General features: G+C 39.8%; 1 protein-coding gene across 18 annotated transcripts in view; it reads left to right on the top strand.

Annotated features, from left to right (window-relative positions):
* nalcn (sodium leak channel, non-selective) overlaps positions 1 to 24,750 on the top strand; it is a 100,848-nt gene that overhangs the window by 24,880 nt on the left and 51,218 nt on the right. For all 18 annotated transcript variants that reach the window (XR_005209559.1, XM_037789655.1, XM_037789656.1 and 15 more), the window contains 4 exons: positions 32 to 118; positions 16,727 to 16,858; positions 19,639 to 19,806; positions 24,503 to 24,694. Coding sequence is in view for 17 of the 18 variants with exons in the window: in XM_037789655.1 (XP_037645583.1) it covers positions 32 to 118; positions 16,727 to 16,858; positions 19,639 to 19,806; positions 24,503 to 24,694 (579 nt within the window). In the remaining variant the exon portion in view is untranslated. The remainder of the gene's footprint in view (positions 1 to 31; positions 119 to 16,726; positions 16,859 to 19,638; positions 19,807 to 24,502; positions 24,695 to 24,750) is intronic.

The following is a 24,750-nucleotide window of genomic DNA, read 5'->3' as shown; positions in this document are numbered from 1 at the left end:
CTGCTCCTCATGTGCTGTCCTTGTGCCACAGATGTTTCATGAAGACTCTGCTGGGGGGTGGCAGCTTGTAGCTGTGGACGTCAACAAACCACATGGCCGAGCGCCTGCCTGCCTCCAGGTAAACACGTCGCATAATTAATATGCTGCTGACGCTGCTGGTGTAAAGTATTTCCGTCTGTCTCTCACACACACAGGCATAATTCATCTCAAAGGTGACATCTGAACATACATCATTTTTAAACTTACCTGAACTATAAAAGCGACACTTTCTGTTATTTGAATGTCTCTCTTAATGTAGAAATGCGTTGTATTAATATAGAATCAGTAAACCTCATCCATTTAACAAGTGCCACGCAGTATCACCTCATTGTTTTCACATTTGTCTGTGTCTTCAATGGCCGTGTCAAACGACTAAATGATGGGATTTTAAATGAGGGGAAGCTCATGTTTGATGTGTAGAGCTTCACTAATGATGTTGCCCCGGTGATAGATGTGTTTTAAATGACGTCTACATGATGGACGCCGCTGTTGCCTTCGTGGTCGGTGTGATCCAAACGGTTGGGCTTTAAAGATAAGCTGAAAGCAGCGGGCGTTGCTCGCAGCTGGCCCACTGTTGATAGCGGTGCGGTGTAAAAGGCTGGGCCCTCGCTGTGAGATACTGCCAATTGCCGCTACGGCTATGAGAGGGAGGATAGCTGTCAACAAACCCTCGTGGTGAAAATACCGTTCCAGAGCGAGGAAGAGAGCACAAATAAAAATAGAGAAAGAGGGGCAGAGAAGAAGGGAAGACACGAGAAAAAGACAGAATGTGAAATATGCAGTATTCCCATTAAAGCAGCACGTACCCCAGAGCCTCATCATCAGTTGGAGGAAAGATTTAGATAACCAGAGGGATAAACACGGCTGACTTCCCTCTGAGCCCTGTGCTCCATTACAAGGAACACCCAAAGGCTGCTTCATCTGCCTCATTCACTCAAACCAAAATAGCTATTACTGTCATCCTGTGCCAAAAAGAAGATGAAGGGTTAACAGATTTGACAGAGAGAGTCATTAGGCCATGTTCAGACCGACAATAGCGCCGTGTCAAAAAAACACAGCTTCCATGTCAGTGAGACTGCTGCTTTGGCAAAGTGGGGGTCCCAACGCAGACGGCTCCCACTAAACAATGAAGGGCTGTCTGGCGAAAAAAGTTGACACCGGCTTAACTTTTGCAGCAATATGACATCATCTAGCTACATATACGTTCAAGAGCACAATCCTGGTGGATTACTTTGTAATGTAGATGACATAATATTTACTTTGCAGCAGTCGAGTAGTAGAAATGATTGCCGCCGTGATAACTTTCTAGAGTAAAATCTGCTACACAAAAACTCCCTGTGTTTTGACGCCTTTGAACTTATGGATTTTGATTCAAACTATATTTCTCACTGGTACCTGTAGCTATACACCCACACTAAACTCAGACCCTTGCGCTTTCTTTTTAAGTCTGAACACCGCCTTAAGGATGCAGACGACGTCCTGTGAGACGGACCGAGCCGCACAGTGTTTTAGTAGGTCAGAGTGCAGAACAACTCGCACCTCCATCACATGGGAGTGTTTCAGCCCTGGGCAATGGCCCAGAAATTGTGATAGATGTCTCCTGTCAAAGAGAGCCTGACACATAAAAAAAAAGCACCATAGAATGAGAGAAATATAGAAAGGAATAATGATCGTATCATTCTTCCTTCATATTAATATCAGGGGAGTATATTTCATAGTAGGACCAGTGTTACACAAGACATTTATGGTAATGCTCTGCCAGTGATACAAGGTCACAGAGTAGAAGAGAGGTACTGTGCGTAAAAACAAACAAACAAAGGAGGCAGAGTAGTTAAAGTATTTCTCAGTGTTAGAAGGAAGCAGTGGGTCTTTCTGTTGGACTGGGTGTGGACATTCAAGCAACCTTCATTGAGCATGGCTCTAGCAGACAGCCTGTATTTGTCAGACATTGTAGTCAATCCCCTAGACGTCCTGTTAACCACAGTTGCGTGAAGACATTCGGCTCTGCAAGTGATTCCACAAGCCCACAAATCTTTAAGGATGACTTATTTCCTAATGGTTCCTCATAGGTTTAGGAAAAGATTTAGTTGGTTAGGTTTAGGCAACAAAACCACTTAGTTAGGTTAAGGAAAAGTTTGTGTTTGGGTTAAAACTGCGGAAGTGGTGTAACTGAAGTACGGAAGTTACATGACAAATAAATCAATGTTGATTTCTGGTTTCACACGGGGTACGAACGCCAGCCTCCTGGGCGAGAGTCTGGTGTTTTTTAACCCATTCATCCACCCCGTCCTCCTCCCTATGCAGCATTTGTCACTCTTCATACTCCCTTGTTCACGATTACGCGATAAAAATAGATTTAGTGGGATACATATGAATTGCAGTGCATTACTTTTGGTAGGTATAGCTACGAACGGTGTATGAGAACAGCTTGGTCCACCACAGAAGTCAAAATTTATAGCAACATTAATAGCGATTAGATGACATCATTCAATCAATATAAAGGAATAAGCATAATGCCTTGATTATATGAGTGATGTTGTAATTTCCAGTTTTTAACTCTACTCGTCATCTTCCATGCAGTGCTGCTCTACAACTGCAACTCATCTTTTAAACCCAACTCTTTCTGGCCATTGCAAGTGGATTTCTTTTGCAGATTTAAAGTGATATCCCACACAAAGTTTGTTTTAGTAAACTTAATTTAATTTCAGTATTAAGTACTCACCCTCTAGAGGCTTAAAAGGTTGCTGCACTAAGTTGAAAGTTCCCTTCTTCACAGACAGTGGTGGTGTTTGCATGCATGTCAATTACAATGAATTCCAAAGAAACTTGACTGAAAAACTGTGAGTGTTCATTGTAAGCAGGAGCAGCTCTACGCCTGACCTACAATTGAAAGCAGTGCGTATAGCGATATATTTGAGTACTTTGGTAAAACTTGAGTATTTGGAGCAGAATGAACAGACAGATGGACAGAGGACTACCAGATTGTGCTGCAAAAAGTTTCCATGAATGTTTTAATATTTCCCCGTCATTGAAAATGATTGTAATCCATACATATATTCAAGCTGGCCACAAGAACTGGTCTCTAATAAGTATGATGGTGCTAACTTTTAACAACCACCTTTCAAGTTTACAGAGGATGAGTATTTGGCACTAAAATCCAGATTTTAGTGAAAAAAAGTGTCTTTAAAGTACTCTTGTTGTTATTTAAATTTCTGCCTACTTGAGCATTCAAAGTGTCAAGCGTGAGGCAAATAATAATCAAGTAGCGTAAAAGTTGAATGGTACTGAGAGTGACTTTGACATGCGTCATGCAGCGCTTAATTCCAAAAGTCATCCGTCGCTTTCAGTTGCCAGTCATACACTGACAGTCATTTTGTGGCATGTCAAGCCATCAAGCCACTCTGAAAATGTTTGGATTTTCTGATGGTGTCAGGAAACCGCAAGATCTAACGCTCTTTACAGAGGGGATATGGCTGCCACGTACCAGGTGTGTGTGCTACAGAGATTGGTCACGCTAATATGACTACAACAAGCAAGCAAGGCGAGTTACAAACAAATTCCTCGTGGATGAAAAATGATAATAAAACCATGGTAACCATTTTTTTTTTGATAAACGACCCAACACTTTATAATAACCATCATTTATAAATGGTAAATTGATAGTTAATTAAACATAGTTATTAGTTATTTTACTGTTAAAAAACAATGAAATGATAATAATCTATACTAATTATTAGTAATGCTATAATTTCTGTTATTTTATCATTAGTTTGTGTAATTTTAAATAATTTGTTTTTAAATTATATATTGTATCCTAGCTGATTCTGATTAAATTAATAAATTATCCATTAACAGTTTATTGTTGCACACATTATGACATTTTATATACTATATTAAGTATATAAGTGTTTGTAAAACATCTATAAACATAGATAGATGGACCAGGAACCAATTATTACCGTTGACAAAGTATTAACTATCTATCTAAATAATGTTTATAGATGCTTTACAAAGTATTTATTAACCATTTAACAAGACATTATATTCATTAGTTGCAACTTTATAGTAGCCATTCAAATAATGTTTATAGACTGTTAACAAACCAATTATTAACTATTAACAAAGTGTTACAAATATCTGGTCCATTTATGTCTGTAATGTTTATAGATGTTCTACAAATGATTTCTTGAAAGTTGACAAATCATTTGGTAACCATTAAGAAACACTTATAATATAGTATATACAATGTTTATTGTGTGTGCAACAATAAACTGATAATGATAATGATTAATTATATTGTCATGGTTTGTTAACAGTGAAATAACTATGACCTACATATTAACTGTTATTTAAATTAACTATGAATTTACCATTTATAAATGATGGTTCTTATAAAGTGTTACCCAAAGCTATTTGATATTATTATCTACCATACGGTCATTATATAATCACATGAAAGGCTACAGATTATAATGGATTCACTAACTAGAGTACCATAGGATCACTGCATAATGTGCATGAGCATTATAGAGGATGTTGTGGAGAGTAGTGTGCACCTGTTTCTCTATGTATGTGTTTAGGTATAGGACAGAATGGCTTGTATTGTCATTTGTTCACCGAATGAGAAGGCATGTCATATTATGTTGGTATCATTTTCAATAAATGATGGATATCCCCTGCTCTCTTTCTATAAAGCCTCGCCAAACACCTTATTTCATTGTTTTTTCACCCATATCAGAAGGGAGCAGTGCTAGCTCAGTAGACAAGCAGTGCAGATCCAGCCTGCAGGGCCATCTGCGAGTGCCGGGGAAGTGAAGTGTGAGTTTCTGTTCTGCTCTGCCTGGCTCCAGAGTAATTGGCCGTCAAATGATTAAAATGTTTCAGGGCTGGCAGGTGGGCGCTATCTACAGACAGGCGGCCTGTGTGTGTCGTCCTGTTTGTCTGCCGCTGGCTCGCCCATACCTGTCCAACTGTCTTTTAAACCACCTGGACGTATCGAGTCAGGCCTCCGTGTTTCTGACTGTCAGCCTGTCGATTTGCATGTTGACGTCTGTCCATTTGTGCATGTGTGTGGGGGTGTCAGTCTGGTCTGTCCGGGTCCAACGGGCTGCAGCAGTTGGAGATAACACGTAATTGATTAACCACCTGCTCTTTTTGGAGATAAAGATGAAACGACAGCTTCCCCTCATGAGGGGCTACAAACCAAAATAGCCCTCAAAACAGGGAGCGCTTCCCTCCCACTCTGACAGTTGTAAATGTTTTTATGAATGTGATAATCCTCAGCATATTTGTCATCCTATAAGCCATAATTGTTGTGGTGTTTTTTGAACTCAGCTCAGATTTTTTGTCAAAAAAACAAAAACCCATTTTACCTGACACCTCAACTTTTGTTTAGCAAATACACTAATTACACTTTGAATCAATATTATGCTCTATTGTTAATTAACTGTCAGTATTCTGTAGCCACAAACTCACCACTTGCTCTTTAGGTAGTATAATGGTATCTAGACCGGTAGGCATTGAAACTGGACAGGAATCCAGGGAGCGTAACCATTTTTAAGGTATTAATGCGGCTAACTAGAGCGACTGGTAATGTATTCCAGAATTCAGTATTATGCCGCAACTGTTGGGTCTTACTTTCCCAGTTGGACTTTAAGAGGTCATCAATTTTTGCAAAGCAATAACACCTAAACTTTTAATTTGATTATACACACTCTTAAAGTGCAGTGAGCGTAGAAACTATAGATCTACCTTATCCGGTATTGGAAGCAATTCGCTCTTTTCCCAATTCTTAGTGTATCCCGAAAGGCTTCCAAAAGTTTCAATTAAACACAAAAGAGGGGGAAGAGACATTTTAGGGCGCGATAAATACAATGTTTAGTCAACCGCAAAAAGTGTCTGGTGGTGTTTTTTTTTCATGTATTTAATTAGGAATATAATCTGGGTTTACTGTAATTTGACCAGCAAGCACTTTGATGCATAAATTAAATAAATGCACCGAGCAAGGGCAGCCTTGTCGAACACCTCTAAAGTGGAACCTGTGACTCTCCCCATTGTGGAGGCTTGGGGTGGAGTGTAGATGATATTAATACAATTTATAAACGTATTGCCAGAGTGGTTTAGGTGAATAACATGAATTTCCATTCAAAATGATCAAATGCATTCTCTGCATCTAAGGCGATGACCGCACACTCCTCTTAGTGATCGTGATATATTATATTGACAAGACAGCACAGATTAGAGTCGATATGGCAGCCAGGTACAAGCCCTGATTGGTCAGGGTGTATTAATTCATGAATGTGATTGCACAGCCTGTTGGACAGCACTTTACTGTACTCAGGATCTTCATTTCCATCTGGAGGAAGGATATGGGGCGGTAAGAAGACATATGTAAAGGGTCCCTGTCTTTTTTCAATATAATGGAAGATAGAGAGACTTTGGCAAGCGAGAGGTTTCTTTTGAATGTTTCAGCATCTGTAGAAGTAGGGGGGGCAATATTAGACAGATATGATTTATAGAATTCAATGCTAAACCCATCTGGGCCCAGTGCTTTGTCGTTTGGGAATTGCATAATAGCAGTCGTGCTCTCTTCTAGAGTTATCTCAGCATCTAGAGCCTGTACTGCCTCAGCATCCAACTAAGGAAGCCAACAGTTTTTAGAAATGTATTGATCGTTTCTAGGACAGCAGTACATTTTTTGATTGATATAATTCTTGAAAATTTAGGAAAGTATTTATTGATCTCACCTGGGGATTTTTCCATTCTTGTCTCTGACTTTGTCAATGGCGTGGGAGGCTTGTGTAAGTCTTAATCGTCTTGCTAGCAGACTGTAGCCATGTTTCCATTAATTTTTTATTGAACATTTTGAAGTACTGTATTAGAAAAGGAAATGGCAAAATCCGATAATGCTTCCTCAATTGCGAAAAAAGGTGTTTTTTGCCTTTATCAAAAAGAAGTTTATGAGCTAAATGGGAAATGGAAACGCCTTTGCAGAATAAATGAACACATAGTGAACATTTTACTCACATGACTGATCTGCTGTTTTCTCTGTCAACGTCTTCTCGGGTATTCCTATAATGTGCAGATGCTTGTCTTCATCTCCGGAAACCATGAGAAACATGACCAATACCAGCTGACATGAAAGAACAATTAAAACTTGCCCAATTGAAACAAATTCCTGAAGAACTCTCTCCATGCTTCTCTTGTAGATAGTTAGATGGCCAAGGCGACTTTTGTTTCCAGTTCGCAACCTCTACTTCCTCCACTCTCATTCCTCTACTCTCATTACAGCCATGCGTAGCCTATAGCACCAACCGCTGACCAAACTACGCTGTAGCCGAGTTTATTCGCTCCAAACCAGTTGATGGAAACGCGCCTAATTCATAATTTAATTCTAATTAATGCATTTCTTTTTTTTTGCGACATTTCAAAAGTTTGGTTTAAATTCGCTTAAGGATTGAATGGAAACACAGATTTTGTGGCTTATCTCTAAACTCTCCAAAAAAAGTATTTTTGTTGTGTTCTGTAGAGCATAGAGTAAACACATTTTGTTAAGATGGTATTGTGTTCAGATTTCAATTTGGTACCAGTTTCATATCGCATGAACACATATAAATGTGGCATCGACCGTCTCATCTAACTCTTGGCAAGTAAGCGAATAAACTCAAATCCCCAAATCCATTTTAATGACTGCGATATCACTGCGAAATTCTAGATGCATCATTTCATACATATTTCCCTGTACTTCAGCAAGAAACATATTTGTATGTTCAGAAACTTAGGACTGTAAGTCTGAACACATGGATGGGCCATATGCATTTGTAATAGTGACCTGCATGTGCCAGCTAGAGTTAAATAGATGAGTATTTAGAGTACATTCATTAATGTCAAATTATTAACATAGGAATTGCCCACAAGAAGCCTGTCGTTGCGTCACACCATTTAAGCGCCAGTCCACTTTCACGTAATATAGTAATGACTTATTTTTCCCAACACAATGTGTTTGTATCCCATTGCCATGTAACTGTTCACAGTACAGACATTATTTTTAAGGTTGTTTATAGTTTTCCTGAGTCTCTCAGTTTTGCTCTTGTGGTACAGTAGCAGTGAAGACCAGTGTAGAGGTTAATGAAGCGTGAGGTTTCTTTCCCCACAGACCTGGTGTACTAATTAGCCTCTTGTGCTCCCCCATACCATAACTACACTGCAGAATGGAGCTTTGCCTGCTATAAGCAAAAAATAGAGGTTGGCACTCTATACAGGTGTACACCAGAGGATTAAAAAAAAGTACTGTAAAATCTTTAAAATGCAACATAGACTAACCCAACTGTGCATAAAAATCAATGAACTAAGGAATTTCTGTATGAGCGTGATTAAAACAGCTTTAAAATGACCACTGTATGAAAGTATGATAAATGCTACTTCTAGTAATCCAGGAGGATCTTGTGATTAATTTGGCGATGAGCAGCTGATGCTACTCACTCCCCCCCCGTCTCTGCCTTCTGTCCACAGAGCTAAAAACAGAGTAATGGATAACCCAGTAGCTCACTTGAGGTCCGATGAGAGTGGAGCACCTTTTTGACCTCCCCCTCCCAAGCCAGAGGTTATTGATTCTCTGGAAACCTCCTTTCCCCCTTGCAACTGATCTTTGCTCCCTGGATCTTCCCAGTGACACAATTTTAAGCTCTTACACACATACACACAACATGTCAAGGTTAAGGTTAAGGTCAGTTTGTCTCCGTGTGGAATACACATAGAAAAGGGAAATTGGCTGGACAGAAAAAATAAACGGGAGAGGAAGAGAGTAATCACAGTGAGAATATTGCTATCGATGGCAAAAGTGAAAAAAGACATTGGGCCATAGCAGGGTAGATATACGTGTTTAATGCGAAACAAAATGACCTGCGAGAGGTGAGTGAACAAGATGTGACCAGTCCTGTGAGAGCAACAGTCTTAGACAGAACGTGACAACTGTATTGGATTGTTTATTCGGTCTAGACTGCAATCAGCCAGATGCACATATATGGTGATATATGCTGAAATGAAATAAACCAAAGCTCTATAAGGAATAGCCAGACAGGACGTGGACGCAGAGGTGGCAAAGCACAGCAGATATTATTAAGCAGGTCGGAGGGTGCAGACATGCAGACCATCATGTTTTATTAAGACCTGTTTTCCCAGCAAGAGACATGAGTCAGCCTGCTCTTGTCCGGACCATAATAAGCCGAGGGGCTCCCACTTCACTAGATCCCCCACCCAGCAAGATTTTACACACCCACTGCTTCAGACCAAAGTTTTAGATTAAAATAACTCTGTGTAGATAGCAAACTTAGCCACAAGTTAACCCCTTACCATTCCAACAGCTTTTTTTAGAGGGGTATGGGTGGGGGGCAGGGGATGTTCAGGGGTAGATAAATAGTCAACAGTAGATGTCACATAGAAGAGGTGTACATCATCTGGAAGCTGGGAACCTGAAGATGCAGCTCACCACTGTTTGTCAAGTTGTTCTAGTCATTTATAAGAAATAAACATGAATGAATGAATTGATTCATTAAAATAAATGTTGAAAGTGTATAAGGGCTTAGAACATTATGATATAAGTTTGTGATGACCATTCCCATGTTCTGTGCCTCAAGTTGTTAAAGCGATTTTTGGGTTGATACCATTTGTTACACAGATTTGGTGCTAAATCTAACCATTTTTTACCACTTAAGAATTGATAAAAAAATATCAACAATCCCTCCAAAATACCTCATTAAGACACCAACACCTTGGAAAAACACCATAGAATTGGAGATTTCTGCAAGTATTGCATTTTTCAGCGATTGGATGGAGAGCACTTCTGTTCTGGAAACTGATCAGAAACCCCCTTCTTGTTAATCTACCTAGGACAGCCATCCATCCTCTGAATGCTTTAGGTCTCTGGTTTGTTGCTGTAAAGTTTAATGAGGCTGTGATTATCCTAGAGGTCACAACAGGTAATTTTATACAGTGAGTTCAAGTTTAAAAAAAATGGTCTCAATAAAACGAAATGGCTACTATGGGGACTAACATCAAATTTATGTAACTCCAAGACTGTTTAGGGACCCAAGTATGCTTTTTAGAATAGGCAAAAATAACACTTTTGTACTGCATGTAAACAACTGCATGATTTTTGCCCAATGTGATTATCATAAAGTGGGCATGTCTGTAAAGGGGAGACTTGTGGGTACCCATAGAACCCATTTACATTCACATATCTTGAGGTCAGAGGTCAAGGGACTCCTTTGGAAATGGCCATGCCAGTTTTTCCTCGCCAAAATTTAGCATAAGTTTGGAGCGCTATTTAACCTCTTTCGCGACAAGCTAGCATGTCATTGTTGGTAGCAATGGATTCCTTAGGTTTTTTAGTTTCATATGATACCGGTATCTTCACTGTAATTTTAAGACTGAGCCCGTTACCATCTCTGAAACACAGAATAATCGCCGGCGTCTGATTGTTAAGGGGTTAACTGTGATGTTCACCAGTTTGACAATGGACTTCTGAATTAAAATACCTGCTCTACATCTTTCAGTTTTGTTCAGTTGTATACTGTACTATACTGTGAAAAAGGGCCTTGATTATCATCACTATCATCACTCACTCAAACATGTTTATTCATCGTCAACAAATGCCAGTGAGGAGACTTGAGAGATAAGTCAAGTGAAGCAGTCTGTAATCCCACTCAGTTTCTTCTTAATCTCAGTAAACAGGAGAGAGAAGACTGTAGCAGGAGACAGTGCCAGAACATGGCCACGTCTGTTGGGTGACAATTCCTGTGTGAATACTGTTATATCCTGCCAGCTATGTGCACATGTGCTACACTCTGTCTCATGTACCAGCGGAAAGAGCATTTGTCCTCCTTGGCAGTCTGAGTGAACAGACGGAGCACGAGGAAGCAGTCATTGGTCTGTCAGTCTCTGTCGTGGTTGTGTTACAGTTGCAGCCACTGGACATGCTCCAGGTGTGATGCATATATATATATATATATATATATATATATATGGGGACTTTTACTTTGAAAAATATCTAAATTAATACATTAAAATGTTTGATTTTCAGCATTTATGTAGTCAAAGGTGTCCTGAAGTCAAATATATCAGTCATTGTCAGGCATTATTTATTACATTTTTTCCAGCATCCCAAAAATCAAAGAATAAACATTTCCCTCACAAATTAGTGGTATTTTATTTTTTTAATTTATAAGGGATATGTTATATTTTATACTTCTGAATCCAATCCAATCAATCTTATTTCCATATATGTATGTTGTATATATACAGTTCCCTTTGTTAACACCTTATTTTGAAAATCGGACGTAGTCACCCGTGTATACTTCCGCTAACTTCGCCAAATCCGTCGCTAGCTTTTCCTGTCAACTCCGTTCTCTTTATGCATCCACGGTCAGCTCCATCGGGGCTGTTTGAATGCATTCAACATCAATGTCAGTATATTGGTGCACTACAGTTGCTTGACCGCATGTTACCGCAATACAATAACGTTTCCAGTCCATGACAGAGTAAGCATGCAGCTTTAGCCATGATGTCTTTTCCTGGCAATGTGTGAAACCTAAAGTGTCTCCATACTTTATGTGTAGTGTTTACCACTTTGGATTTATAATGTGAAGATTCAAGTCATATCCATGTGGACGTCTCTCATGAGCACAGCTGGAAGTTGTCCTGCCTCTTCTGTGAGATTGCAGTTTATGTCACGCTGACCAGACAGCCTTTTAGAGAGTGAGGCTTTGCTTTACTGTTTAAATTGACTGGGCATAAATTGGGTGATAAAAAAACACAAGCACCCTGACAAGAAGCCAGAGGGCTTGATGAAAAGGGAAATGTGTGTTGTTTATTTCTTCTTATTTTTAATGTTGTTTTTCATTTTTTTTTTCTACTGCAGGGAAAGCACTGTTTCCCCAAACACCAATTTGCATGCCACTTGAACTGATGTCTTTTTATCTGCAACACTATTTGCATACATAATTTCTGTCTTGTACATTCTGTTGCAGTCAAGCAAATGAGAGCTGAGTACGGGCTGTATTTTTCCAGAATGTACTGTGTCATGTGTTAGAAATTAAGTGTTTCATTTGCTATCAGACGGAATGATGCGAATGATGTTTCCTGGCTAAATGCAAAAGCCGCAACTTAATGTGCGGCTTCTGCTTGCAGAACTTGACTTCAGCGTGTCCTTGTGTGTGTGCATGCTTGTGCCTGTGTACAGTGAACACCTGCACCCAGCCAGAGGCGACACAAATAAATAGCATCCATCAAACGTGTGTGAAAGGATTTCAGAGACATACAAGCTCAGAAACATCGAACGGCAGGGGAGAGCCATCTTGTCCCACATTTGATGCTGTTAAATTGATTCTGACATCTTGAGGCCGTATATGGAGTGCCATCAGCTGCGTCGGGAGGGCTGGGCCATTTTGCCTTTGGGAACGACATGGAGGCACATCTTTAGCCGATTTGGGGGGAAAAAAGAGGAATGTGAGGGAAAGATTAAAAAGTGATTCTGTGGCAGAGCTGGATGGGCAGACTGTATCTCCATATGACAGAGGTCACAGATGCACAGTGCTCTCCAGCTTCTCTTAGCCCCGTGATTCCCAAAAGCTGACAGAGAATACGGGCAAAGTCAAGACCTTGAGAAAAAACGTTTCATACGCATAAGCATGTACTTTCTGTTCTCTGTCAGTTTGCCTCCATCTCTCTGGCTCCCCCCCCCCCCCCCCCCCCACCTCACGCACACAAACACACACTATCACACGCACACAACTCCGTTCAGCCAAAAACACCCGTGGGGGAGACCGTCTGGTTGCTGGAAATGTCAAACTGCTTTGTCACGTCCAATCTCTGTCAGGGAGCCTAACCACTGTGTGTGTTTGGAGAGCGGGCTGCATGTGTGCATGTTCTGCAAAAACACTCCAACCAAAGACTAGCAGCTCTATCGGTCTGGGCTATCAGTCGAGCTTAGAAGATGGCAAGAATTCACATTTGTGACTAAAATAGAATGTTGTGTTCAATAACAAGCTAATAATTTAAGACAAGATAAGAGCAGAAAATACAAGAGTAACACAAAGTTATAAGAGCAAAACAAAAGTACCCCATAAAAACTAGGAAAAAGGATTTCTGTGTCTTAAGAAGTAAATTTAAAAGATGCTACAGACTTGGCTAGCCTGGGATGCTCAGGCAGGGTTAAAGGTTCTCTATACGATACAACCAGAGCATTAATATAGCATCAAACAACTATTTGCCATATAAAGATATAGAGGAGTAATGTCTACCTGAGCAGAGAAAGAAGTGTGTCGTAATCTGAGCTCCTCTTTACATGTACTCTGTGCATGTGAGCGTGCCCCACTGGGTAGCTCACGGCCGCCGCTCTACACTGCGCACATACGGCAGTTACAGCTGATAACGCTGAAGCGTAGCACCCACCCTACGGTTCCCGCTCAGGTAAACACTGTTAGCTCTGTTGCACTGTTGCCGTTGTTTGCACTGTTAGCGCCATTAGCACCGTTAGCACCGTTAGCTGCAAGCCGCCAGCTCAGCCTTCGCCATGATGAGAGCCGTGTGGAGGCACTAGATATGCTCTGAATTTTGAATTCATTCACACGTTCTAACCTTAACTTTAACACCAACTCTTAACCCTCAAACAGTCCTTTGAAGAAATGGTGGTTGACTAGTAGTGCTCACTTTACAAAAATGCCCTCTGTCAAGGTCTAAAAACTAACAAGTCCTTCAATCTGAACCACACAATAGATTGTTTGTCATTACCCTCCAAACAACCCATATGGCTGTTTTCATATCTGGCGCCCCTATTAGCAGGATGACATTGTTTGACAGTACCTTCCAAAGCCTTTAGAAGTGACTGTTACAGAAAATAATTTACTGTATATGAACGCTTCCTGATTTGCCACTCCTATGGTAACGGTTCAGTTAGGCAGCTACATTTACTATGTTACGGTTAGGGGAAGATCAGGTTTAAAATAAACTAATGTGGACAGGTAGGAGATGGGATGCCGACAGTAGTCTTCCATGTCAAAGTCACACAGTTTATTGACCCAAGCATTCACCCCAACCTCCTCTCAATTACATTTTACAGTGCTATAACAATCATGCTACTTGCTCTGCCCTTACCCTTGTCATTATAATCATGACCATAAGATGTCCTTGTCAGGTAAATGCAAACAAAAGTAATTTCATATGTTTAAATGCTGCTATTTTTTTGATGAAGACATTCTCTCGATCTCTGGTCTCTCCGTTTGTCACAAAGTATGATTTATTTTTACACTTTTTTTAGTTCTTTAAAACAGCAATACATCATTTACTCAAGTTCAAAGTTCCAACAGATAGTTTTATCTACTAATTCCATCATCGTCACTTGTTTTCAAAGCACCGATTGCAGCTCAGACTTTCCACAGTTTAAAGAGTTTGTACTGTACTGAGTTTGTAACTAAGTGTATTTGTGTGTAGGAGGGTGGATGGCAGTGGTCCCGTTTTCCTGGGGCGAATTTGATCTTTCCAGCAATGCTGCAAACACTCTTCATCTGTCTTAAAGTCTTCCTCTCATTTTTTTTTTTTCACTTTTTCAATCCTTCCTATTACCAGTCTCACATGCAAGTCTTTTTTTAGGGTGAGCTATTCTACCCACTCACAAGCTGTTCATTATGCCACATACATGCAGTTCAGGGCTGTGATCACATCTGTCATATTGTCTCCAAAGGAACGCACAGTTAACGGTGTTTGTCTAAATGAGGAGTGCATGTTTCGTCCGACTTTTTTTGGGGGGGTTAGTTTCCCCTCACATTCTTTTAAGTCATGATTGTTTCTATTGTGTGATATTGTTGTAGGCGTTCAATGCCACTGCTATTCCCACAGGAAATAACATACATTTATTGCCCCTTTCCTTCCTTGTTTCCGGCTGTCTGAATACACACTGATTCTGCTGTCTGGGTGGATGTTTCTCCCAGCAACCAATGAAAGGCTCCTGATTGCTTTGAATTTGCTGCAGTTTAGCTGCTGGCCCTCTTTGCCTGTTTCCTCTTAATATACAGTATAGTCCACAGTTGGCACCTCAAAAAGCAAAGAACTCTGACAGTAATCATCTGTGTTCCAGTCTGTGGGCAAATATGCTTGCTTTATGCAAATGTATGTATATATTATTATTATTATTGAAAATCAATTAACAATGACAAATATTGTCCAGAAACCCTCACAGGTACTGCATTTAGCATACAAAATATGCTCAAATCATAACATGGTAAACTGCAGCCCAACATGCAACAACAGCTGTCAGTGTGTCAGTGTGCTGACTTGACTATGACTTGCCCCAAACTGCATGTGATTATCATAAAGTGGGCATGTCTGTAAAGGGGAGACTCGTGGGTACCCATAGAACCCATTTTCATTCACAGATCTTGATGTCAGAGGTCAAGTCACCCCTTCGAAAATGGCCATGCCAGTTTATCCTCGCCAAAATTTAGTGTAAGTTTGGAGCGTTATTTAACCTTCATCGCAACAAGCTAGTAAGGCATGGTTGGTACCAATGATTCCTTAGATGTTTTTAGTTTCATATGATACCAGTATCTGCACTCTAGCTTTAAAACTGAGCTTGCTACAACCTAAAAATCGCAAGTTGTAATGCGTTAAAGATATCAGTGGCGTTAAAATGAATTTGTGTTAACACGTTAACTTTGACAGCCCTAATATACACTCACCGGCCACTTTATAAGGCACACCTGTTCAATTGCTTGTTAACACAAATAGCTAATCAGCCAATCACATAGCAGCATCTCAATGCATTTAGGCATCTAGACGTGGTGAAGACGACTTGCTGAAGTTCAAACCGAGCATCAGAATGGGGAAGAAAGGGGATTTAAGTGACTTTGAACGTGGCATGGTTGTTGGTGCCAGACGGGCTGGTCTGAGTATTTCAAAAACTGATGATCTACTGGGATTTTCACGCACAACCATCTCTAGGGTTTACAGAGAATGGTCCGAAAAAGACAAAATATCCAGTGAGCGGCAGTTGTGTGGACGGAAATGTCTTGTTGTGATGTCAGAGGTCAGAGGAGAATGGGCAGAGTGGTTCGAGATGATAGAAAGGCAACAGTAACTCAAATAACCACTCGTTACAACCAAGGTATGCAGAATACCATCTCTGAACGCACAACACGTCCAACCTTGAAGCAGATGGGCTACAGCAGCAGAAGACCACCCGGTACTAGCACCGGCCCCTTTATTAGGTACACCTTGTACCTAATAAAGTGGCCGGTGAGTGTATATATATATATATAATTTATATATACTGATATATAAACTGAGGGAAAGCAGATGTGAGTTCAGAAATCTTATCACCCCTGCTTCCTTAGCCTTTTTTACGAATAATTCAGTCTAGCTCAGAGGTACATTATATTTTACCTATCTTCCTGTCTGTCTGTCTTGTGCCTGATTTCTAACCGTCAATCCGACTGGAAATGATTTATCTCAGATAATGCTGTACTTTATTATCATGGTATTCCTGGCTCATGTTCATAAACCGGAATTTGATCAAGTTCAAATGGGAAACGAATTGAAAATGGCCGTTGGTTTTCTCTGCACTTCTTCATTCCTCATCGCCTGTTGTGTGCAATTTACATTGATTGCAATAATGGACACTGCTCTGTTTCCACAGCAACTGATGCGGTCGTCTGTGTTCCACATGTTCATCTTGAGCATGGTCGCTGTGGACGTCATCGTTGCTGCTAGCAACTACTATAAAGGCGAGAACTACCGCAGGCACTATGATGAGTTTTACCTGGCAGAGGTGAGATGTTTTATTTGTTTGTGTTTTTTTTTTTTTTTTTTCCATTTCCTTCTTACACCAAATGTCCACCTCACACCCTTTTAACATTAATACAAGCCTTTTGACCAAGGCTTTTATTTACAGCTTTGTTTTTAATTTGTATGATTAGATAAAAACAGTATGAGATCATCTTTTATTAAAAGACTGTTAAATGACACATATGTGGGTTTTGGTTCTTTGGAATGTGGTAATGTCATGGTCGGTTATTAATATGGATTTAATCTGGCATAATCCCAGTGCCTCATGATATTAACCTGTCCACTCACATTATGCATGAAGCCATTAGGGATATTAACCAGTTTATAATCCATACAGCTGAATATTTATTATCATTCGATAATGGGCATAAGACATTTCATTTGTGTGAATTAATTGATCAATTTATATTTGTTTTTGTATATTTTCTCTTTAAATTTTACTCATTTTTGTTTTAAAGCTTACACACATGCACACGACTCTGTACTGTATGTGTCATGCGGGTTTGATGTCATCAGTATGCAGGTGGTAAAGTGCCGACAAAGACGGCGAGTGTGCCCGCCTCCCCCGTCCCCTTCATACCTCTGCCTCTCACACACAGCTGAATGGAGGAGATAAGAAAAGCGAAGGAAAAAAAAAAACAGACACAATATTACCTTCTCTCACTCCCTCCATCCATATCATACAGCCATCGATCCGCAGATTTGTTCCAATCTGTGTGAAGTCTGTGGAGGGAAAATAGGAAATGGAGGCACTGGGTTTAGACTTAAATGGAGAAATACATGTTTTATTGGTGAGGTGCCAATTTTATGCTCTCCTTCTTACTGTATTTCCCCCTACTGAAGTCACTGGTGGTAGAAGCATTCAGATGCTTTACTTAAAGGAGTCCTCCAAGGATTTAGCATTGCACATAAAGTTTCTGGACTAGCATGAGACAGATTTAAAACGGAAAGGTCAAAATCGATGCAGCAGAGAACAAGATATCCTGATGTTTAGTCCCCACTGTGGGTCAAGCTTAGAAAACACAAGACCCTGCATTTCCCATAACGCAACTTGGCAATGTCTTATGTTAGAACCTAAAGTTGTCAAACTTCTTTCATTACCTGTATACTGCATTTTAGTGAGGTAGCTGGTGGAGGCTGAGCTACTGTATCCTATTGGGTAGTTTAATCTGTAACAAGGCATCATTTTATAGATTGAACATGTATTTTGTATGTTTAATCATAATCTGCAAAGTTACAAGTAACTATAGCTGTCAAATAAATGTAGTAGCATGAGAAGTACAATGTTTCCCTCTGAAATTTAGTACAATAGAAGAGTAAAGAAACTGTACATTGTACCTACAGGTAAGCACAGTACTTGAGTAAAGGTGCTTAGTTACATTCCACCACTAGCTGACCACCAATATTTTCTCAATCCTTCTTTTCATGACTGTCAATATCTTGTCCGTCTATCTATAATAAAAGCTTAACAGGGATGGGATTGGTGAAAACGCGAATGACCCTATCTAGAGCCAGTTGTAAGAGTAGCATTGGTCATTTGGAGCAGAGCCAGTGCTTAGAGTGTGTGTGTACGTGGGAAGTGAGTGGTGAAGCAAGAGAGAGCGGTGGCGACGGCGGCAGCGAGTAACATTATCGACTCCGGATCAAGCAGGAAAAGCTAACATTGTTTGGTTTGTCTGTTCTGGGCTACTGTAGAAACATGGCAGTGCAACATGGCGGACTCCGTGGAGAGGACAAGCTCCCTATATAGATATAAACAGCTTATTGTAAGCTAATGAAAACACAACAACTCTTATTTTCAGGCGATTATACCCTAAAGAAAACATACTTATTAATATTATCCATTTCTGCCAATAGATCCCCCTTAATGTTACACACTGTTCCTTTGAAGGAATTTCTTACCTACATTAAAGGAATTCTTCACCCTTAAAATTACCATTTGTGTATCAATTAACTCACCGCATGTTACCTTGAATTCTTGATTCTATTTTCTCACATGCCTCCATGGTGAACAGACAAAGTAAATGGAGGTGCCAGATTTAACAACAGACTATGTCAAAAATCCAAGCATAAGTTTTGTAAATAGTACGAATTTAGCGAAGATGCATGGGTTTGGGTAGTAGTGCTCATACGACTGGTTAAACGACACTTGGATTATACTTGTGTGAGAGTTTGTAAACCGATGTTTTGATATAGTTTTGCTGTTGGTAAATCTGGTCTCCATTTACTGCAATTCATCAAGGATTTACTCCACCGTGGGGACATACGAGAAAAAGAATTCGAGGTAATAGTGTGAAGTACTCCTATATATATTGTTTATTTATCGAGGTTCAGTGATATGGAACGCTCTGCCATCTCATATTTTAAAGTTGTCACCAGAACAATTTAAGAAAGCTGTTAAAAGGTTTGTTTTTATCTCCCCAATGTTTTCCCTTATGGATTATCTCTGTAAATTGCATACTGATAATGAGTTTTTTACTGATTATATTATAATGTGAATCTTAATTCCATTTAACTTTGTCTTTGGAATGCATGTGAGGCTAATATCTTTTTCTTTTTTCTTCTTCTATATCTCTTTACCATCCTTTTCAATAATTTATTCCCTTTTTAAAATTGATTGATTGACCGAGGTTTTTTTTTGCACCTCTCCGTCACATTTGTTGTAATCTATAACTGTTGTAGAATAGCTTATTGTTGGGAGGGATTTGTGGTGGCAGGGAGTAAACATCAACCCTGATTGACATTTCCTCCATTCCATCTCAGGTTGCCTTCACTGTGTTATTCGACCTGGAAGCTCTTCTGAAAATCTGGTGTCTGGGCTTCACCGGCTACATCAGCTCCTCTCTGCACAAGTTTGAATCTCTGCTGGTGGTGGGCACCACACTGCACATCTACCCTGACCTCTACCACTCTCAGTTCACCTACTTCCAGGTATGGATACACACATTTCTTCAGTATGCACTTGCACAAATGCATGCCTGTACATAAATCCCTTTATATCCTAAATATGAAACCGAATCATCCACACTTCAGATCAAATTTGCAGTGCAGAACACAAGCTGTGAATCATTTAGTGACATTTCTTTCCTGTGACCATGCATTAATGAGTACAAATCAATCATATCGGTCTTCTGTGTGAAAACCTCTCCTCTATTTCATTCAAAATGCTTTAAATGCACTGTCGCCACAAGTGTCTAACAGAGATTCAGTTAAGTGATTTCTGAGTGAAGCATTTTTCAGTCGTGACACATTTTTGGGGGACATTTGATGTATTCAATGAAAAGAGTCGTTCTCTGATGGTTTTTATTTGACGATATTAAGCATGAAACTGAGCCTGAGTGTACAGTCCTCAGTTCCTGTATGTGAGGCAAAGAGCTGGGAAAGTCTCGATCGAAGTCCGATGTAGGTGGAAGCAATAATGTGTGATGCATTTGGCCTCACTAGAGATTAGGGTTGGGATGATACACCTATCTCCCGATTCGATACTATCACGATACTCGTTACTTGGGTGCCGATTCGATATGTATTGCAATTTTTAAGTATTGCGATTCTACAAGAATTCCGATTCGATATTACGATTTATAGCGATTTTTGTTAACTTTTTTAACATTAGATCGTGGGAAAAAGTTGAATCATACAATTCTAGGGACATTTACTTTGGAAAATATCTAAAATTACAGAGTAAAAATGTTTGATTTTCAGCAGGTATGTAGTCAGAGATGTCCTGAAGTCAAATATATCAGTCATTGTCAGGCAATATTTTTTTTTCCATGGCTAGAGCTGCATGCTTTAGCCATGGTGTGTACCATACTTTACTGTATGTGTAGTGTTTACCACTTTGGATTTGAAATGTGAGGTTTCAGGTCGTATCCATGTGGAACCTCCGCTTTTTTCTAGTTTTTCATTTTGGCTCGCTGCGGCCGACTGCGGTTTGTTTTCGTTGACAGATACGGAACGGATATGATGTCACATTACTCAGACTACTACAATAAAAGCGGTAACTTCCTTTTACCTCTGTATAGACTCAAATGAAGCAAATATATTGATTCTGACATTTCAAAATCAATTTCAAAATCGTACAATTTTTTTTTTTATAAAAGTAAAAGATTTTTTCACACCCCAACTAGAGATGTATGTAGAAGTGTTGGTCTGCAGTATTTTTGTCGATAAATCCTGTGTTTGTCCAGTTTTTCCAGTTCCCAAGGCAGAAATATAAATCAACTGTGTCTATTACGACCCATGTGGCAATGGTGCCTTGTAGCATTACCATCCATCCAGAGCCTTTAAGTGTTGCACTCCGTTCAAAATGTAACCCTGTGACCTTGCCGTGGGTCGCGTAATGTAGCCGATGAAAAGCTCTGTGGAGGATCTGATGGGAAAGGGCTTCTCGATAGGTCTTTAATGAGCCTTGACCGTACAAGCTGCCCTGATCCTGTCTCACTTTCTCAACAGCTGCCATCCATACGTGTGCAATGCTTACACTCAAGCAAACACATATTAACATGTATACTGTAGCAGTGTTCTATTGAAAGAAATTGTTGACTGGCTGTTCTTTTAATTTTTTTTAACATATTCTGGATATTACTGCTCCAAACAATCATGTTTTTTGTTAAATGTGTCATTTCAGTACAAGATGAAAATTAATTTGCAATAATTCGAGACATGCTTTACCTTGGAAATTCAGTCCAGTAAAATATTCAATGTCTTGTTTTATTTTTTTTCCCCCAAATTTCACTACCTTATTTTTGCATGAAAATGCAGTCTTGTTGAAGTTTATGTATTTCTAAATTATGATGCATTCATGTGCTGGCGAGAGGTAAGATATTAGAATGGCATTCCACCGCGCTTGAAGGAAAACAACCTTCTGTTACTGTAATGCCTATTTCTCTCCTCCAGATGTTTTCAGAAACATATGTTAGTGTACTGTTTGGCTGTAAAATGAGAAAGTTTGTGACCCGGCCGCTATGTTGAAAGCAGTCGAGCCAAAACCAAGCACCGGCCAGAGCAAACTTTCTCATTTTGAATCATTCTGATTGGTTATTTTTCTTTGGGCATGGTGAAATCTTTAAAAATGTCATAAAGAGCGCTGGAGGAGGCAGAGGAACCAGATTTTTTTGTAGATTATGTCTGTACTACTAGCTACAGTTCAAGCAAATGTGATAAAAAGTTATTTTATTTAAGTTACCCACTTTATCTTTAACAAAAGAAGTGTAAAAAAAAAACTGATGACTACCTTTGACTTTATCCAAATAATAAAAAAAATGTTTTAACAAATACAAACAGGGTTAAGTCTTTAGTGTTATGTCAATAGATTTTTCATTTGCAGAAATACTTTCTACATTTGCACATCATTTGTCTGCTTTTGGCTAATGAGCAGTTTTTAAAGAGCAACTGGGAGTTAAGTATCTTCCTCACCCCTCACTCATGGGAAAGCATTTCTCATTCACTGTCTCTGCTGATGTTTTTCCAAGTAGGTCCCATTTTAAACAGGTGACATTTAGTCATAAGTGATTAACCTTATGGCTCTGTGAGGGAATCAGATGTGTGTGTGCCAGCTATAGGAGAAGGGACTAGACTATACAATCAATGCTTGTTTCAGAGTTTTATTTAATTGTATGCAACTAAAGGTAGTTTCCCTGCTAAAGGTTAGCCTTACCAATTGTCTTTCAGTCTAGACCAAATGTCACATGCTTTAGAGCCCATACGGTGCCCTTGGCAGAATGATTTTTAATCAACCTACATCGACGCTTCCTTTCTGTGTGTTCAGAATTTCAACGACTTCAGTAGCGGCACGATTTAACAGTTCAGTCGATGCATTTGTCATTCAGAAAGGCAGGGTATTGAATAATTTTTGGACATTTCTGGTCGGGATGCACTGATCCGATTCTGGTTATTGGTGTTTGGCCAATATGGGTTTGTAATTCTGGATGGGATATCTGTGACGGCGACAATGTGACACATTATGCAATTCAATTTTATGTTAAGCATTGCTTTGTCTTGCATGAGGCTAGAGCCAGAAGCACACACAGGCGGCACAGCTGGAGAGCCATTCTCTGAGTGTCGTTTATAGTTAATCGTTGGTAGCCGACACACAATATACTCTTTGTGGAAAAAAACACAAGGTTTCGATTCAGCCATGCAACAACATTCTGTTATTTATTGTGTTTCCTTCTCCAGATCTGGCCTTGAGCGTGAACCGTGGTTCGGATAACCCCTCGTATAAGTAATTAATTTTGCACATCAAAGCATTTTCATTCAAGGTTGTTCATTGATCATCTCTCGTCTGCATGATTAGTCGAGATATGCTTTTCTATTGAAACAGTCACATTTGTTTGTTCGATTGCAGATATGCAACTAAATTCTAAGATTTTCACAGGGGTGCCTTTGCCTCTGACCTCAAGATATGTGAACGAAAATGGGTTCTATGGGTATCCACAAGTCTCCCCTCTACAGACAGCCCAGTTTATGCTTATCCCATACAGTTTGGGGAAAAAAACATGTACTTTTTGCATGCAGTAGACATTTGTGGGTTTTTTCTATTCTAAAATGGTGTATTTCTGGTGTGTTCTCAATACTATCACAGTCTTCCTAAAATTTAATAAAAAAAATCACAATATATCGCCTTGCTTACGATATTGCAATACATCACAATATATTGAATCGTTACCCCAGTATCATGATACGTGCGGTATCGCCAGATTCTTGCCAATACACAGCCCTAATTAACACTCATACGATTTTGTCAGCAAATCAATTAGTTGATTTAATCAGCAGGTCTGTAAAACTGAGTTTCTCCACAAAAGAAATCCCACAAAAGCAACACTTTAAATCTCTTTTACCAGAGATGTGCTCATTAGTTTGTTAGAAATAAGTCATTCAGCATGAAAAAAGCATAAACAAAAGACTAATCAACTAAAGAAATCTTAGTCGACTAAGACCAAAACGACCAATTAGTCGACGAATTGACTAAGAGGGGTCAGCCCGAAAAAGTTCTAACCTCATATCCTCTGTGAACCTATCCTCTTATGGTTTGCTCTTAGCCCCAGAGCTTGCATCTGGTGTAAAATGGATAGTGGTCATCATCATGGTCTGTCAGGACTAGAAGGTATAGTGTCCTCCCATCCTATCTGTCATCATGCTGTGAGTTTTATTACTGTATTTGTTTACTGTAGGTTCCCTTTTAGACCGGCATCCCATGTTCGGCTCCGTTATTTTGCTGTGTATCCTGGGAATGGGAGGGAGCCATTCATTTGGCTTAGAGATGGATCTAAAGAAAAGTCTTTGGCCACGGGCATCAGTGCCGAGCTCGATCAATAGCCACTCTTCTGTACCCCCAATCAAAGCCTGACCAGTATGCATTACCTTTTGGGGGTTGTTGTCACCACAAGCAATTTAGGGAAGCCAGTTGACAGAGCACAGTATCACTGCACCTTTACCACTGGGTCAAGATCAATGCCCTGTTTTTGTAATCAATATCTAATCAATGTGCTACTATGTTTTCTTTTAGAACTTTGATATTTATTTTTGAACCATCTTTAAAATGCTACCTCTCTGTTCCTTTGGTTTATAAAACTACTGTTCCACAGCAACCTTACAGTAGAAATGTGTGTTTTTCTTCCCCCCTCAGGTGCTGCGTGTTGTGCGTTTGATTAAGATTTCCCCAGCTCTGGAGGACTTTGTGTACAAGATATTTGGTCCGGGGAAAAAACTGGGCAGCCTGGTGGTGTTCACAGCAAGCCTCCTCATCGTCATGTCGGCCATCAGCCTGCAGATGTTCTGCTTTGTGGAGGAGCTGGACCGCTTTACCACATTCCCCAGGGTAAGGAACCACTTGCACTCACCCTGTCACCAAGAGGGCAATCTCTATATATTATT

The sequence above is a fragment of the Sebastes umbrosus genome, chromosome 13 (assembly GCF_015220745.1).
Source record: "Sebastes umbrosus isolate fSebUmb1 chromosome 13, fSebUmb1.pri, whole genome shotgun sequence".
NCBI lineage: Eukaryota > Metazoa > Chordata > Actinopteri > Perciformes > Sebastidae > Sebastes > Sebastes umbrosus.
This window is presented reverse-complemented; position numbering and strand designations above follow the sequence as displayed.